The 16,883-nt window shown below is 40.8% G+C and overlaps 2 protein-coding genes across 5 annotated transcripts in view; one reads left to right on the forward strand and one right to left on the reverse strand.

The window, feature by feature from the left end:
- The first annotated feature begins 299 nt into the window (after positions 1–299).
- Positions 300–14,724, forward strand: xit (ALG6/ALG8 family glucosyltransferase xit). Of its 2 annotated transcripts, none has more exons than XM_076183750.1 (10): positions 300–621; positions 8,234–8,378; positions 8,633–8,760; positions 8,919–9,087; positions 9,266–9,508; positions 10,715–10,820; positions 11,768–11,901; positions 12,293–12,432; positions 14,095–14,206; positions 14,297–14,724. In XM_076183750.1, the coding sequence occupies exons 1-10, from the start codon at positions 563–565 to the stop codon at positions 14,597–14,599; spliced, it is 1,539 nt and encodes a 512-aa protein (XP_076039865.1). In that variant the 5' UTR covers positions 300–562; the 3' UTR covers positions 14,600–14,724. The 2 variants fall into 2 exon arrangements, with proteins under 2 accessions (XP_076039865.1, XP_076039866.1); XM_076183751.1 differs by lacking the exon at positions 300–621 and adding an exon at positions 7,772–7,827.
- obe (activating signal cointegrator 1 complex subunit obelus) overlaps positions 14,591–16,883 on the reverse strand; it is a 64,525-nt gene continuing 62,232 nt past the window's right edge. For all 3 annotated transcript variants that reach the window (XM_076183746.1, XM_076183747.1, XM_076183749.1), the window contains exon 46: positions 14,591–15,042. In XM_076183746.1, the coding sequence (XP_076039861.1) occupies positions 14,810–15,042 (233 nt within the window). In that variant the 3' untranslated portion in view covers positions 14,591–14,809. The remainder of the gene's footprint in view (positions 15,043–16,883) is intronic.

The following is a 16,883-nucleotide window of genomic DNA, read 5'->3' on the forward strand; positions in this document are numbered from 1 at the left end:
TATATATATATATATATATGTATATATATATATATATATATATATATATATATATATATAATACGATATATGTATACAGATGTATACATATATACACATTTCATATTTACCTAATTGCACCACATAAAAAAACTATTTTCATATTCCCGTCTCTTTTTCTCCAGCTATATGTGTATGCCTACATACATGCATGTATATGTATGTGTGTCATATATATATACGTGCATAGGATATTATAAGAAGTCCAGGAAGTCCCAAATACTGTTGGCAATCCTGAGAGACAAAGTTCGCATGCTATGCGCACTATGCTACGTAAACAAACAGTCCGAATCTCTCGAAATGTCAAAAATTACTATCTTAGGAATCAAATAAATGCAGTGTTTTATGGGTAAATGTAAAAACAGAGATAAATAGGATTTCACCTGTGTATATAATTATGAAAGCATAGGAATATCATGTGTTTCCAATGCATGATAACTAAATGAAAACTGTTCCAAGTATAAAAGTAAAACTAGAAGAAAACTATCACGGTGATGCATAATTGTAATTTCAAAACGGCAATATGTTTTGGAAAGTAGTCGCCGGGTTATCATGTGTTAAGCTTCTTTTAATACCTGCATAGTAAGTAAAATTTAGTCGTATTTTCGATTCACGTAAAATGTTATATAACGTGTGGTGTTCAAATCATTTGAACAAATTTGACAAATGCCATCGTGCAATTCATTAAAACAAATTTGACAAATGCCATGGTAGTATGATGGTCACCGTGCAAATTTCAAAATTTGACAAATGCCATGGTGCATTTGACAAATGTCATGGTGCAATTTATACTAGGCCTAGGGTCCTAGTCGTATGTAGATTATCATTATTAATTTTTTTGCACATGTTTTACACCCAATATGGTTATATGCCATAGGTAGGGACTATTTTGATGAAATGATGCCTCAATTCCTATTTATGTAGAGGGGGGTAACATGAAGGAGTGACGTTAGAAAAGTGAAGGAAGCCAAGCTAGTATCATGGTTCTATTCCAGTATTATGTTATATGTAAACTTCAATTTTTTCTTTTCTGTATTTGAAAAAAAACTATGGAATGATTATTTTAGGTTAAGTTAGATAGGTTAGGTTAGGAACTATTGGACAAATTAAGTTTCATGTTAAATATTCATGTTTGCGTGATTCTGTTTTTTCCGCTATTATTTGGCAATACCTAACCTAATCTAATTTTACAATCATTTGTTGCCATAGGTTTCACTAAATGGAAAACCTGTAGGCCTGCAGTTGTTGGCAATGGTCCTTGGAGCCTCCCTCAGATCTCTCTGGGAAGAAACATTGTAATGCTGTCGGTATTATATCAGTGTGGGACTGTGTCACTGGCTGAAAGTGGTAGTAAGAGGAGAGCAGTTGAAGTTAATAGAGAAAGATCGTGGGCCTGGTCTGGTGTGAAGACTGAGTGTCAGCAACTCAGGGCTGTGCCTCTTGATGGAAGTATTTACCTAATTGTACCATACAGGAAAGGAGCAATGCTCATTAGGTTCTGTCTCCTATTCTCTAATTTTCTAACATACCTGGACTTAAATTCATGTATTGTTCCAACTTAATCTATATCTTTGATTTACATTTAACGTATTTAGATTTAAACTCATGTATTGTTTGAGCTTGGGCTATATCACTTTCTAAGCTATTCCACATATTTATACATCTATATGGAAAACTGTATTTCTTCACATCCTTTTGATGTGTGGTCTGTCTTAATTTACTTCCGTAACCTCTTAAGGCCCTCCCATCTTTAATCAGATCTCTTCTATCAATGCAATCTGTCTCCTTTAGTGACCTGAGTATTGTAATCATGTCACCTCTTTCTTTTTGATCTTTCAAAGTTGGTAGACCCAGTGCTTATAGTCTTTCCTCATATGATTTATCTGCCAGGTTGGGGACCAGTTTGGTTGCTGCCCTTTGTATTATCTCAATCTTGCTTATATTCTTCACTCTGTGTGGGGACCATACTTTTCATCATCTCTTCATCCATATGATGGAATGCCACTTTAATCATCTGCAGTAGTCCATATGTCTCTCCCACAATTCTGACAGGAGGAAATAGAAGGAAGGGTAGTGAATGGTGGGATGAGGAAACAAAGAAGGTTGTAGAAGAGAAGAAGCGAGCTTTCACAGATTGGTTACAAAATAGGACGAGGGAGTCATATGAGAGGTACAAAGAAAAGAAAAGAGAAGTAAAGCAAAAGGTAAAGGAGGCAAAGAGGAGAGCAGATGTGAAATGGGGTAAGAGAATGACAGAAAATTTTGAAAGTAATAAAAAGATGTTTTGAAAAGAAATTAAGAGAGGAAGAGGAGGCGAATCAAGTAGAGAAGAAAAGGTAAAAGGTGCAGATGGAGAGATGATAATGGAAGAGAAGGCAGTAAGGGGAAGATGGGCAGAATATTTTAGGGAGTTGCTAAATGTGAAGGAGGATAGAGAGGGAAAGATAGCTGCTGTGGGAAATGCTAAGAAAATGACCGTGATGAGTGAGGAAAATGGAGGAGAAATAAGGAAGGATGAAGTGAAGGCAGTTGTTAAGATGATGAAAGCAGGTAAGGCACCTGGTCTGGATGGATGCCATGCAGAATGTCTAAAAAAAGGAGGTACAGTGATGGTGGACTGGCTGGTGAGGTTATTTAATGTTTGCTGGAGAGAGGGTAGAGTGCTGGAGGACTGGAGGAGTGCCTGTATAGTTCCACTTTACAAGGGAAAAGGGGACAAGTGTGAATGTAGTAGTTTCAGAGGGATTAGCTTGTTAAGTGTAGTTGGTAAGGCTTATGGGAGGATCATGATTGAGAGGATCAGGAGAGGAACAGAAGGAGTAATTGGTGAGGAACAGTGTGGATTTAGGATGGGTAGAGGTTGTGTAGATCAGATTTTTGTGGTAAGACAGATATGTGAGAAAGCTATAGGAAATGGGAAGGATGTTTTTTGGGCCTTTATGGACCTGGAAAAGGCTTACGACAGGGTAGACAGAAAGGCACTGTGGGAGGTTTTGCGGATATACGGGATAGGAGGAAAGCTTCTAGGAGCTGTCAAGAGTTTTTGTGAGAGTAGTAGAGCTTGTGTCAGGATTAGAAATGGAGAGAGTGAGTGGTTTGAGGTAAAGGTGGGACTTCGTCAAGGATGCGTTATGTCGCCCTGGCTGTTCAACTTATACATGGATGGGGTGGTGCGAGAGGTGAATGCAAGGGTGGTGGGTCAGGGATTGGAGATGGTTAAAGAAAATGGAGAAAAGTGGGAGGTGAGCCAGCTGTTGTTTGCGGACAAAATTGCGCTTGTGGCAGGATTGGAGGAGGGATTGAGGAAGTTGGTGACAGAGTTTGGGAGAGTGTGTGATAAAAGAAAGCTGAAGATAAATGTGGGTAAAAGTAAGGTGATGAGATGTACAAGGGGTGAAAGTGGCAGTAGTCTGGAAGTGAGCATTAAGGGAGAGCGACTGGAAGAAGTGGATAGTTTTAGATACTTGAGTGCAAATGTGGCAGGAAAAGGTGGAGTGAAGATGGAGGTAGAATGTAGATTGAGAGAAGCGAGTAAATGCCTTGGTGGATTAAAAAGTGTAATGAATAGACATTTGGGAATGGATGCTAAGAGGAGACTATATGAAGGAGTGATTGTGCCAACAGCACTGTATGGGGCAGAAACATGGAACATAAGAGAGGAAGAGAGAAGGAGTTTGAATGTGTTTGAGATGAGGTGTCTGAGAAGTATGATGGGGGCTACTAGGCTGGATAGAGTGAGAAATGAGGAGGTGAGGAGGAGAACAGAGGTGGAAAGGGGGTTGTTGTTGTTGTCGTTCCCTAGACTGTTTTTATTTTCTGTCCGAGCAGTCCCGTTCCCCAAGGAAGGCTCACAGTACCTCTGGTGCTCTCATGATTCTGGGTTTTCCCACAAATCCTTTATAGAGTGTATGTTGTGTTGTTTGCAAGTGCATGCCATTGTGTATTAATGCAGTCTTCCATTATGTGTTGTATGGTATGGGGTGAAGTGTTACATCCTGTGCAGCAGTTTCACAAACACGGTCGTCCAGCCTCTTCTGGTAGCTTAGAAGTGCTGGTGGTGACCGCATCGCAGTCTGGCCAAGTGGACTCTGTCCCTACGTGGGAGAGAAGATTCAGAAGGGTGGATATCAGGGGGTCTGGCATGCAGCAGTGTGTTGTCTTTGGTTCCAGTGTGTTATGGAGCGGTTTTCCTGATATGATTATGAATATGTTTTTCCGGAGCTCATTATGGTACACTTTGGTGGTTGTGGAGGAAGTGAAGAATTTCTGTCCAGTGTCCATAATTTAGGTCTTTGGTGTAGTTTTAATGTTTCTTGGTGTGTGTGGGTGTTCTGCTATGTAGTGTAGCGGGTGTGATGTGTTTGTGGTGGCTGCAGCAAGTGTTTGTGTGCACTCTCATGTCGAGGTGGTCCTTGACTTTGGAGGACTTTTGTTTCTATGGTGTAAATGGTTAGTAGGTGATGTATTTGTGCCAGCCTGTAATTGTTTTTAGGGCTTTGTTTTGTATGATTTGAAGGGTGTTGTGGTGTGTCTCACTGAGATTAGGAGCCCATGCAGGACTCGCATAATTCATCACTGAGCGAATGCATTAGTTTGTATATTGTTATAATTAGTTTTCTTTGTTTTGTCCAAATGTTTGTTCCAGTGATTGACTTAAGTGTTAAGTCTAGGTGTGCATTTGTTTTTTATGTTTGTGAGGTGTTGTTTGAAAGACATGGATGTATCGTATGTTACATCAAGAATTTTCGGTGTGTTTTGTGTGTGGTATTAGAGTGTTGTTGATGTAGAGATGAGGTATGTATTTGTGTTCTTCTTGTCCTTCTTTGAGTGAGAAGTGTTGCTGTAGATTTGGTTGGAGCTATTTTGAGTCTGTTTGTGCACTCCTTAGAACCATGTGTTGAGTGTGTCAAGGTAAGGCTGGATTATTTCTGCAGCTTTGTCTGATGTTACGATGTGTTGCATGTGATGCTGTTATGTCGTCTGCGTAGGAAGAGATTTGTATTATCTGAGGTGTCTGGCGTGGTAAGTTTTCCATGCATGTATAGATTAAATAATGTGGGGATAGAACTTCGAGCCCTGTGGTACTCCGTTCTTATGTTTCTGATGTGCATGATTGGCACATTATATGACACATGAGCATTCCTGCCTGCCAGATAGTTTGGCCAGCCATCTTTTGGTGTTTATTGTGCATGTCTGTGTTATATTTTTTATTTGTTAGGTTGTGGCGGGGGATAGCATCAAGAAGCTTTAACTAATGTCCAATGCTTATAAGAAGTGTTCTGTGGTGGGGCCTATCTGAATTGATGCCATCTAAAATTCTTTGTGTGAGGTTTTGTCAGAAGAGTGTTTGTGGAGTGTAGTGGCCTAAAACCGTGTTGTGAGTCAGCAAGGGGAATATATGGTGTGACAAGTTTAAGTTTCTATTAGGCGTTCAATGACTTTAGAGGGGGTGCATTCCGGAGAAGTGTGATTGGGCGGTAAAGCGATGTTGGGATTGTTGGGTCTTTGTTTTCGGTTTTGGAATGGTGATTATTTTTACCATGCTTCCAGATGTCGGGTATTGTGTCCAATGTGTGAATAGCTGTAGTTTGCAATGTTTGTGAGTGCGTTGTAAATACCTTGTGGTCCAATGTGTTTTTAGGTGTATGTTGTACTTATGTTATCAGGGCCACAGTCAGATGAGTGCTTGAGACTATGCAATATGAGTTTTGTCTGACTGTCTATGAAGGGTGTATAGTCTGAGTCTGTGGGAAAGTCTTTCTTACGTCGAATGGTGCGTCGGTCGTCAGGGTGAGATGTAAGATGGCTCGTCTGTGCAAAATGAGTTAAGAGATAGGGTTGATGAAAGAGTATTGGGATGGTTTGGACACATGGAAAGAATGAGTGAAGAAAGACTAGTAAAAGAGGTATGGAAGGCAGATGTGGAGGGAGTGAACATGAAGAGACGTCCTAGGATGAGGTGGATGGATGGGGTGAAGGGGGCTTTGGGGAAGAGGGGAATGTCTGTTGAGGAAGGACGGGAGAGGACAGAAGACAGGGGTGAATGGAGAATGATTGTATATGGATGATGATGTGATGCATGAGGTGGAATGGGCAGGGGATGGGGGGGTGAGGTAGTATGTGTGAGCAAATTTTGACGCAGCCCGAAGGGATTTCTCCCCGTCTTCTCTTTTATGCATAGGGGGATGGAGAGGGGGGGTCGCCGATTTAATGAAGTGGCCTTGCTGTGGATGTGCTGTGTCTTGCGACACTGCTTCTGACCCAGGGCAGTGGACAAGGTGCAGGGATGACCCGTCATCTAGGAGGTGCTAAGATAAGAGGGAGGGTGGAGGGGTGTGGAGTGTATTCAGGGATGAAATGGGTGGGAATGATTTTTATGCCTTTTCCTTTTTGGCTACCTCCCTTGTAAGGGGGAAGAAGCCTTGGTATATGTATGTATGTACAATTCTGCTGATATGTCGGTCAAGTGACAGGTTATTTTTTTATCAACACTCCCAAGTCTTTCTCATCTTTTGCTTTTGTAATGGGATCTCTTTCCAAGGAATAATTTAAGGATGGCCCTTTGCCACTATTGCCCATTTCCAGTACTTTGAATTTTTTGGTATTGAACTTCATTTCCCATTCTTGGCTCCATGCAAAAAATAGTGTCTAGATCTTTTTGCAATATCTTCCTTCTCATCTTTCACTCTTCTCATGATTTTTGTATCATCTGCAAACATCTTGGCATAGCTTGTTGTTCCTTCCATCATGTCATTAACATAGACAAGATGTAATGGTGACATAATATTCCTTGTGTGTTGTACATACATATTTGCAATATTATTTATTTATTTATTATATATTTAATATATTATTGTGAGAACGAGGTGTTCTTTTAAGTGTGTATGTTTATCCCGCCAAGTCTGAGCTCGTTGGCGTGTCTTGGCATCGAAGTCAGTCTTGTTCTGCTTACAAAGCGACCGCACGCTTGTTTTTGTAGTGCTTTGTCACATTGTGATTAATACAGTATTTTACATTGTTGATTTGGTTTCATTGGTCACCCTGGTACAAAGAAACATTATTGCTGCAAGCACTGAATCTTGTGGAACTACACTCGTTACTGCTCTCCAGCTTGACATCTTGTCCTTTACTATTGTCCTCATGTGTTTCCTTCAAAAAGTCTTTAATCCATCCTAGTAGTTTTCCTCTCAGTCCTCCAGCATGCTCCAATTTCCACATAAGTCAACTGTGAGTTACTTTATCAAATGCCTTCTCTAGGTCAGGTACAAGCAGTCCACCCATCCCTCTCTCTTTTGCAGCACATCAATCACTCTCGAGTAAAAGCTTGAAAGGTTCAGAACACATGACCTTCCAGATCTGAAGCCAAACTGACTGTGTGTTAGAATGTTCATCTTTTCAAGATATTTAGTTCATTGATCCTTCACAATCCTTTCACATAATTTTACTATTGTGCTGGTTAGTGATACTGGCCTATAATTTAGTGGTGTTTCCTTGTTTTCACCTTTGTGAATTGGCACCACATTTGCCTTTCTCCAATCAAGCGGCACAATGCCTTCTTTCAATGAACGTGTAATAAGTATCCAGTTTGAGTTCCCGTCAGGTCCTGAAGCTTTTGTCACATTCAATGATCCCAGGAAATTGAGTACTTCCCTCATTTCTACTTTCATATCTGCTAAACCTGGTTTTTTTGCTTCCCTGAGGTGGTTGATAGGTTCTGCTACCCTGAGGTGGTTGATGGGTTTTGAAAATGGGCAGCTCCTGTCCAACTTACAGGACCACCACATACAGGTACCCATAATTGATCCCTCTAATTTTACATTATGAGGATAATACTTGCTGAGAGGTGTGCAAAGGGTGAAGGGAAAACCACAGAGGGCAATATGAGGCACAAAAGAAGGGAACAGGGCTTGAGACCAGTGATAAGCACCAGCAAATAATTGTTAGGGATGGATGTGAAAGAGGCTCATTAATTTACTGCTTGAGCGGGTTAGGGCGCCGTTAGTTGCAGCGAAGGTTGAGGCGAGGGCGGTTCGAATCCTGCCACCAGCGAAGTTGAACCAAGGACATGGTTCATTAAATTCCACGCTACAAAGCCCTCTGTGAGGGGTACCGTCCTAGCCTCCTGATAGGGGGGAGTGTGTGACGTTAAACCATATCACATCACATTCTTTAATACTTGATTATTTGTTTACAGCCATTCAACTGATTTTGAAGTGCATCGAAACTGGCTTGCCATTACTCACAGTTTGCCACTTGACAAGTGGTACGTTGATACCACCTCAGAATGGACCTTAGATTATCCTCCTCTGTTTGCTTGGTTTGAATGGTGCCTTGCCAAAGTAAGTAATGTACCATTAATCTTTGATCAATATACATAAAGAATATAGAAGGTTCTGCAATTAACATGGACAAATTAATAAAACCTCTGTTTCTTGAATTTTTGGATATATGTTATTTTTGGCAATTCATACAATTTTATGATGTTTTTGTTCTCAGTAAATGTGATATGGCTAATAGGAAGTTTTACATGGAATCATAGAATATATCTACATTTGGTATACGTATTTTCTTATTATGTATGTTTTTATTCCAGATTGCATTTTACTTTGATCCTGAAATGCTTCGTCTAAGCAACTTGAATTATGCGTCAGAGATGACTGTTACTTTCCAGAGATTATCAGTCATAATTACAGATTTGGTTTATGCTTATGCTGTCAAAGAGTAAGTATATAAACATTTTAGATATACAATTTATATTTGTGTATTCAAACCATATATACATAGCTGCATTTTGATATATTATATGGAGATAAAATTTTGGTATTACAATAACTCATATTGTGATAAATTGTAAAAACCTCAGCATATATTTTAAACAGATGTGTCCATGAAGTGGAAAGGTGTCAAGGGAAGCATTCAAACATTATCTCTCCACTTTTTGCAATACTCTTTGCCAATGCTGGTCTTTTCATAGTGGACCACATTCATTTCCAATATAATGGATTTTTATATGGCATTATGTTCCTCTCCATGGCCCGTATATTGCAGGTAATGATAGCATCAAGCTTATGCATTCTGTATATTTTCACCATTACACAATGAAGTGAAGAATGGTGGAATATTTGATAAAGTTTAACAAATATTGATTGTGCTCACAATGATGTACTAGATAAACTTATCAATAATGAATTTTATGATTCGGACAGCGTTTTTTACCACCATACAGGGCCGTGAAATAGAAGGTGGCTTTTGGTTTGCTGTCCTTCTCAACCTGAAACACATATACCTGTACATAGCGCCTGCCTACTTCGTCTACCTCCTCAGGTCCTTCTGTTTCTCCTCAAAGCCAGATGGGAGTGTGAATTGGAGAAGTCTCTCTTTGGCAAGACTAGTGATGCTGGGTGCTGTGGTTATTACTGTCTTTGCAGTTTCCTTTGGTCCCTTTATCCTCAAAGGCCAGCTGGCACAGGTAATTAAGTGATATTGCTCTGTGAAAAGTTTCACCCCTCTAATCCAGTGGTAAAATGTACAGATCATTTTTCTAACTAATGCCAGTAGTCTTTACTCATCTAAGGGGTGAAAGTCTGGACTGAAGGGATTTAAACTAGCTTGAATAACCCCTTCAGCTCTGTGGCATATTATTTAGATCTTCTTGTGGCAGCTACCAGGTGATTTTAGTTGTTGTGTGTACCCAGGAGGTGCCAAGATAAGAGGGAGGGAAGGGGGTGGATATGGGTGGAGTGTGTTTTTTGGCTACCTCCCTTGTAAGGGGGAAAACCATTGGTATATGTATGTATACATGAGTACCCAGAATGAAAGGGTGAAGCAATTAGATGTGGTGTATGAAAATCACATATATAGATGAAGGATCATCTGTGTCCCTCATCCATTGCCTTGGTCAGAAGCTATGCAGCAAGAAACAGCACTGCCACAGCATGGCTATTGGGCCCTGCAGTGGAGTTGTTGTCTTGTTGCATTACTTCTGACCCAAGCTGTGGGCAGGGGACATGGATGACCCTTTGTCTACAAGGAGCCAAGATGAAAGGGACAACAGATGGATGGGTGTAGGATGGATGAAAGAAAGGGACTTTTGGTATATGTATGTATATATGTTCATATGTACACATACAATCATATATGTATTCTTTCTCTCCATCTTCTCTTTTTCTGCATGAGAGGACGGAGAGAGGATATCACTGATTAAATTAAGTGGCCTTGCTGTGGATGTACTGTGTCTTGCTGCATTGCTTCTGACCCAGGGCAGTGGGCGGGATGTAGGGATAACCCATCATCTGTGAGGAGCTAAGATGAGAGGGATGAAAGGGTGGTGGAGGGGAGTGGAATGAGTGGGAGTGGTTATGTGCCTTTGACTTGGCTACCTCCCTTATATGGGGGAGAAAGCTCTTGTTATAGAGATCAATTCTTTCTGATGTCTATCTTGCAGGATCATCACTAGCAGGTACCTATTATTGATCCTAGATAGATCTTTGAGTAATAAAAGGATTCTCCTCACCTGAATAAAAGCCTGACATCAGCCACAATAGATCTATAAAATGATGTCACTCTGGAATGGGTTAAGGTCCAAATTACTTCATAGTTCATAGTCTTTTATTGTAGTCCAAACCCAAGGCCATTGCAGTCTAAGGCTGAAAATATCTTATTTCTTCTTCCCAAGGTACTTCAGAGGTTATTTCCGTTCAAGCGGGGATTGAGCCATGCCTACTGGGCTCCTAATTTCTGGGCGCTATACAACTTTGCTGATAAAGTTTTATCACTGGCAGGTATGTGTACCTTGTAATGTGTGTTTAAAACCATTTTATTTTTATGTGTTCTTACTTAACATTGGATTTTCATCTGTTTTCTCTGCATATTCAGGGACCTGGGACCAACAATGGGTACCTTCATGTGGTGGTTCTGCAAAACTGATGTTGTTTCAAAACAAATGTCAAACATACCTAACATTGTCCGTGTGCCAAATAGATACCTTGGAGGGATCCTGGACCTGGGATCTCTAGTATTACTCTGGGGTGCATGTAGACCTCTGTGCTAGGTTTGGTAATGATCTCTTGAGGAAGGACAACATACAACTCAGACATAAATGTTTTACTAATCAAGAGCTTTGGGATGTATATAATTTCTTGTACTTATATACTCTGTCACCCCAGACCTGTGTTTTCTTTGCTCACACATTATTCTAGTATGCATGGCTTCACAGCTGGAGCTATTTTACCCCTTCTGCAGGTGATGGTGATCTCATCTTCATTCACTTGAAAAACCTTTCCAAACACATTTCTTTGGGCCATGTCATTCCTTCATACATTTACAACCACTGTCTATTGGCTCTTATCTTTTGCATTTTCTCTTCTTTGCTTGGGAGACATTCCTTGTGCATCCAGTGCCTCTTTACTCCATCCACCCCATTCCTGGTCTTCCTGTCAGGTTCACTCCACCCAGTTCTTCTGCAGTTACTAATATTATTACACCATTACCGTTTCAGGGATGCAGGGATGACCAGTCATCCAGGAGGTGCCAAGATAAGAGGGAGGGTGGAGGGGAGTGGAGTGTATTTATATAATTTAGGGATGGAATGGGTGGGAATGGTTTTTATGCCTTTTTCTTTTTGGCTACCTCCCTTTTAAGGGGGAAAAAGCCTTGGTATATGTATGTATTACTGTTTCCAGTATTTTCTACAAATTTGTAAGGTAATATATATATTTTTTTTTACCAGGCAGCAAGTTGGGTCTACTTCCACCTGTTCAAACTGGAGTTATGACTGGAGGGTTAGTACAGGAGTTTGACCACGTTGTCCTTCCGTCCATTCCACCTATTGCAACTTTTATTGCTACCCTTGCATCTATTGTGGTGAGTACCAAGTTTCTTGTTAAGGAAAGGAATTTGGGTATAATTTTGATGAATGAAATTTTGCTCTTGACTCTTTTGCTCTTGAAGTGTATTATGGTCAGGAATTAATTTGAACTCTCACTAAATACATATGACAAAAGGCTCCTTCCTCAATGTAAGGAAGGTTGACATTGATTTGGTTTAACCTTTTGAATACGATTGTGCCTAAAGTAGCAACACAGTAAACTGCTCAGCCAGTGAGCATGCCCTTACAAAACAATGCATATGAACAAGTTTGGTATTCACCTTGATGTATTTTTTTCTCTATAGGAGGTTTATAGTAGATTTTGTTTCATAAAAGATCTCTTGTGTCAACATGTCCTCAACATAATTCTCTTTCCTTATCTTACAGCCTATTCTAGTTCACTTATGGCAACGTCCCCATAACCCATGGCAATTTGTACGTGCAGTTGTTTTGTGCGGGTTTGGCTCCTTTATGTTTGGCTGGCATGTACATGAAAAGGCAGTACTTCTGATTGTCCTTCCTCTAGGGTAAGTATGCAAACTAATATTGCTGATAATTTTAATTTATCCTCTTAGCTACAACTAATATTTAATACATACATATACCAATGGCTTTTTCCCCCTTACAAGGGAGGTAGCCAAAGTCAAATGCATAAATCCACTCCCACCCATTTCATCCCCACATACTCTGTTCCCATTCACCACACCTCCCTCCCTCTTTTCTTTGCTCCTCCTGAATGACAGGTCATCCCTGCATCTCGCCCACTGCCCTGGGTCAGAAGCAATGTAGCAAGACATGGCAACTCCACAGCAAGGCTGCTTCATCCAAATGGCAACCCTTCATGCAGAAAAAGAGGATGGGGAATATCCCTTTTGGCTGCATCAAAATATCATTCACACATATTCCTGCACTCCCCCACCTATTCCTTTCCTTGCATCACTACAATATTTAATAATGGAGGTTAACAAAGAGGAATGGGTTGGAGATTGGAGATGGTTGAAGGAAATGGAGAAAAGTGGGAGAAAAGCCAGTTGTTGTTTGCTGATGACACTGCACTTGTGGCAGGATCAGAGGAGGGATTAAGGAGGTTAGTGACAGAGTTTGGGAAGGTGTGCAAAAGAAGGAAATTGAAGATAAATGTGGGTAAAAGTAAGGTGATGAGATGTACAAGGGGAGAAGGTTGCAGCAAAATGGAAGTGAGTATTAAGGGAGAGAGACTGGAGGAAGTGGATAGATACTTGGGTGTGAATGTGGAAGGAAAGGGAGTGGAGATGGAGGTAGAATGTAGATTGAGAGAAGCAAGTAAATGCCTTGGGGGATTAAAAAGTGTAATGAGAAATAGACATTTGGGAATGGATGCTAAGAGGTGTGATTGTATCAACAGCACTGTATGGGGCAGAAACATGGAACATAAGAGAGGAAAAGATGAGTAGTTTGAATGAGTTTGAGATGAGGTGTCTGAGAAGTATGATAGGGGTTACAGGGTTGGATAGAGTGAGAAATGAGGAGGTGAGGAGGAGAATGGGGGTGGAAAGGGAGTTGCGAGTTAGGGTTGATAAAAGAGTGTTTGGATGGTTTGGACACATGGAAAGAATGAGTGAAGAAAGATTGGTAAAAGAGATGTGGAAGGCAGAAGTGGAAGGAGTGAACATGAGGGGTTGTGACCAAGGATGGGGTAAAAAAGGCATTGGGAAAGAGGTGAATGTCTGTTGAGGAAGAACAGGAGAAGACAGAAGATAGGGGTGAATGGAGAATGGATGTGTATGTATGATGCTGTGTTGCATGGGAGTGGGTGGGGGATGGGAGGGTGAGGGAGTATATGTGAATAATATTTTGATGCAGCCGGAAGGGATTTCTTCGTATCTTCTCTTTTTCTGCATGATGGGACGGAGAAGGGGGGGTTGCTGATTAGATGAAGCTGCATTGCTCTGGATGTGCTGTGTCTTGCGACACTGCTTTTAACCCAGGGCAGTGGACGAGATGCAGAGATGGCCCATCATCCAAGAGGAGCCAAGGGGATTTTATACCTTTGTTTTTTGGTTACCTCCCTTGTAAGGGGGAAAAAGCCTTTGGTATATGTATATAACAGAGAGAAGATGTTTGGTTCTCCATTGTATGTGGATATGATTAATTGGTATATTCAGTTGCCTTTTATCTCCACCTACAAATTTTTATGGTTTTATTTTCAGGCTACTATGCACACAGCATATAAAGGAAGCAAGATTTTTCATTCTTCTTAGCATTGTAGGACACTTTTCTTTATTTCCACTCCTGTTCACAAATCATGAGACACCAATCAAGGTAGGATGCCCAAAAATTTATTTGGTAATGTATGAATTAAATTTTTTATATAAAGGTCAGTAACTATCAGAAACAATCCAACTTTTACAGGTGTTGCTGCTCCTGGTCCATGCCTTTTACACCATGTCAGAGCTTTCCTTCCACTGGAGCAAAGGAAAACAAAACTTCAGCATTGACCTATGTTCTCGGCATGAGGCTCTGTACCTCTGGGGTCTTCCCTTCCTTTTTTTGTACCAGGAAGTGTTGCATCCAGGACTCGGGCTGCAGGAGCGTCTGCCTTTCCTGCCCCTCATGTTCATTTCTGTTTATTGTGCTCTTGGTGTCACATATGTCTGGATTACTTATTACTGCTTTGTTATGGGTTGGGCAAAGGATAGAAAAAAAATTAAATAGATGTTTATTTTTCCAATACAAGATTACTTTTGTGCTTTTAAGACAGGGTTTTGAAACACAAATACTTAAGAGTGTGACCATTGGTCAGCATATAATGTATTTCTATAAATACATATTTAAACATACCAGATGTTTTTATTGATACATATGTAAACAAAATGTACATGATGGTGTTCATTTATTTACTAAATGCCTAAGCACCATTTCTTACTATGACCATTCTCTGTCATGCTGATACTCCTCCTCCCTATTACCTTTGTTTCTTCTTTTATTTCTAGATTTCTTTCGCTGTTCTTTTCCTCCTACTGCATGTTGAGGTACCTGTGATTCAGGTACTGCATCTTGATGTGACATGTCTTTCCCTAGACTTGGGAAGTCTGTGTTCTGAATCAGTGGTGGAAGTTGGGTATCATGATCCTTTCCGCTGAATTTTACATCAGAACCTGGAAAGCATTCAAGACAATCAATCAGCTATTTGCAGTCCACTGCTGAACATGGGGTGAAGAAAGATTAGTAAAAGAAGTGTGGAAGGCAGAGGTGGATGTAGTGAACATGAGGGGCTGACAGAGGGTGGGATGAATGGATGGGGTAAAAGGGGTGCTGAAAAAGAGAGGGATGTCTGTTGAGGAAGGAAGAGAGAAGACAGGGTAAGTGGAGAATCGTTGTGTATGGATGATGCTATGATGCATGGAAGGGAGTGGGTGCAGGATGGAGGGGGGTAGGGAATGGTTATGTGTGAATGATATTTTGATACAGCCTGAAGGGATTTCTCTGTCTTTTCTGCATGAGGGGATGGAGGGGGGAGGGGTCACCAATTAAATGAAATGGCTTTGCTGTGGATATGTTGCCTTGCTGCACTGATTCTGACCCAGGGCAATGTTCCATGTTTCTGCCCCATACAATGCTGTCAGCACAATCACTCTTTCATACAATCTCCTCTTAGCATCCATTCCCAAATGTCTATTTCTCATAACACTTTAATCCCCCAAGGCATTTACTTGCCTCTCTCTATCTACACTCCATCCCTGACGAAGTCCCACCTTTACCTCAAACCACTCACTCTCTTCATTTCTGATTCTAACACAAGTTCTACTACTCTTGTAAAAACTCTTTACTTTTCTTAAAAGCTTTCCTCCTATCCCATATATCTGCAATACTTCCCACAGTGCCTTCCTGTCTATCCTATCATAAGCCTTATTCAAATCCATAAAGGCTTAAAAAACATACTTAACTTTTCCTAAATCTTTCTCACATATCTGTCTGACCACAAAAATCTGATCCACACGACTTTCATTCACATTAAACTTTAAGAAACCTCCTTCCACTTCATCACACACTTACCTATCTTTTCACTTATTAACCCCTTCCATACGGTGCCGCACACGTAGGCGTCATGGACTTAGATCTCGGTGGCAGCAGCCAATGCCAGCCGTACGACGTGTCGTAATAATACTCGCATCATAAAATATAGTCACCGCTTATATCGATCGTTCTCTCTTCACCCGTGAATTTTGATAACCATAGAAAATGCGATTACAAAAGAATTAGAAAGAATGTCATTATGGAGGGGCGACTACAATAAATATAATCAAGACGCCGATATGGCAGCCTCGCGAATACACTCGCTCCCCATGACGCCTACGTGTGCGGCCCCCGTATGGAAGGGGTTAATATAGCCATCCATTCTCTCTCTCGTCCTCTCTTCATTCCTGAGATCCTCCCATGTATACTCCCAAAATTAAACTTGCCCTTCCCTTTTAACTTAGTTTCATTCAATGCTAATACACCCATCTTTCTTCTTACAAACAAACTGCCTATCTCTTCCCTTTTACTCTCATCTGTACCATATCCACGCACATTAAAAAACCCAAACATTATGGTACTGGTTAAAAAGTGTAATGAGGAATAGACATTTGGGAATGGATGCTAAGAGGAGACTGTATGGAGCAGTTATTGTGCCAACAGCACTGTATGGGGCAGAAACATGTAACATAAGAGAGGAAGAGAGAAGGAGTTTGAATGTGTTTGAGATGAGGTGTCTGAGAAGTATGATGGGGGTTACTAGGCTAGATAGAGTGAGAAATGAGGAGGTGAGGAGGAGAACAGGGGTGGAAAGGGAGTTGTTGTTGTTGTTGTTGTTGTCGTTCCCTAGACTGTCTGTCCGAGCAGTCCCGTCTCCCCAAGGAATGCCACAGCCGAAACTGGGTTTTCCCACAAATCCTTTATAGAGTGTATGTTGTGTTGTTTGCGTGCATGATTGTGTATAATGCAGTCTTCCATTATG

Source organism: Oratosquilla oratoria, chromosome 4, assembly GCF_046742065.1.
Source record: "Oratosquilla oratoria isolate Oo_2021 chromosome 4, ASM4674206v1, whole genome shotgun sequence".
In the NCBI taxonomy this organism is placed as follows: Eukaryota; Metazoa; Arthropoda; class Malacostraca; order Stomatopoda; family Squillidae; genus Oratosquilla; species Oratosquilla oratoria.

Bases quoted from the DNA above. Each gene is read 5' to 3' on its own strand.
- xit (XM_076183750.1), top strand. From the start codon at position 563: ATGTTTTGGAAAGTAGTCGCCGGGTTATCATGTGTTAAGCTTCTTTTA. The intron at 8,379-8,632 runs GTAAGTAATGTA...TTTTTATTCCAG, and splicing joins TTGAATGGTGCCTTGCCAAA to ATTGCATTTTACTTTGATCC. The intron at 9,509-10,714 runs GTAATTAAGTGA...CTTCTTCCCAAG, and splicing joins TCAAAGGCCAGCTGGCACAG to GTACTTCAGAGGTTATTTCC.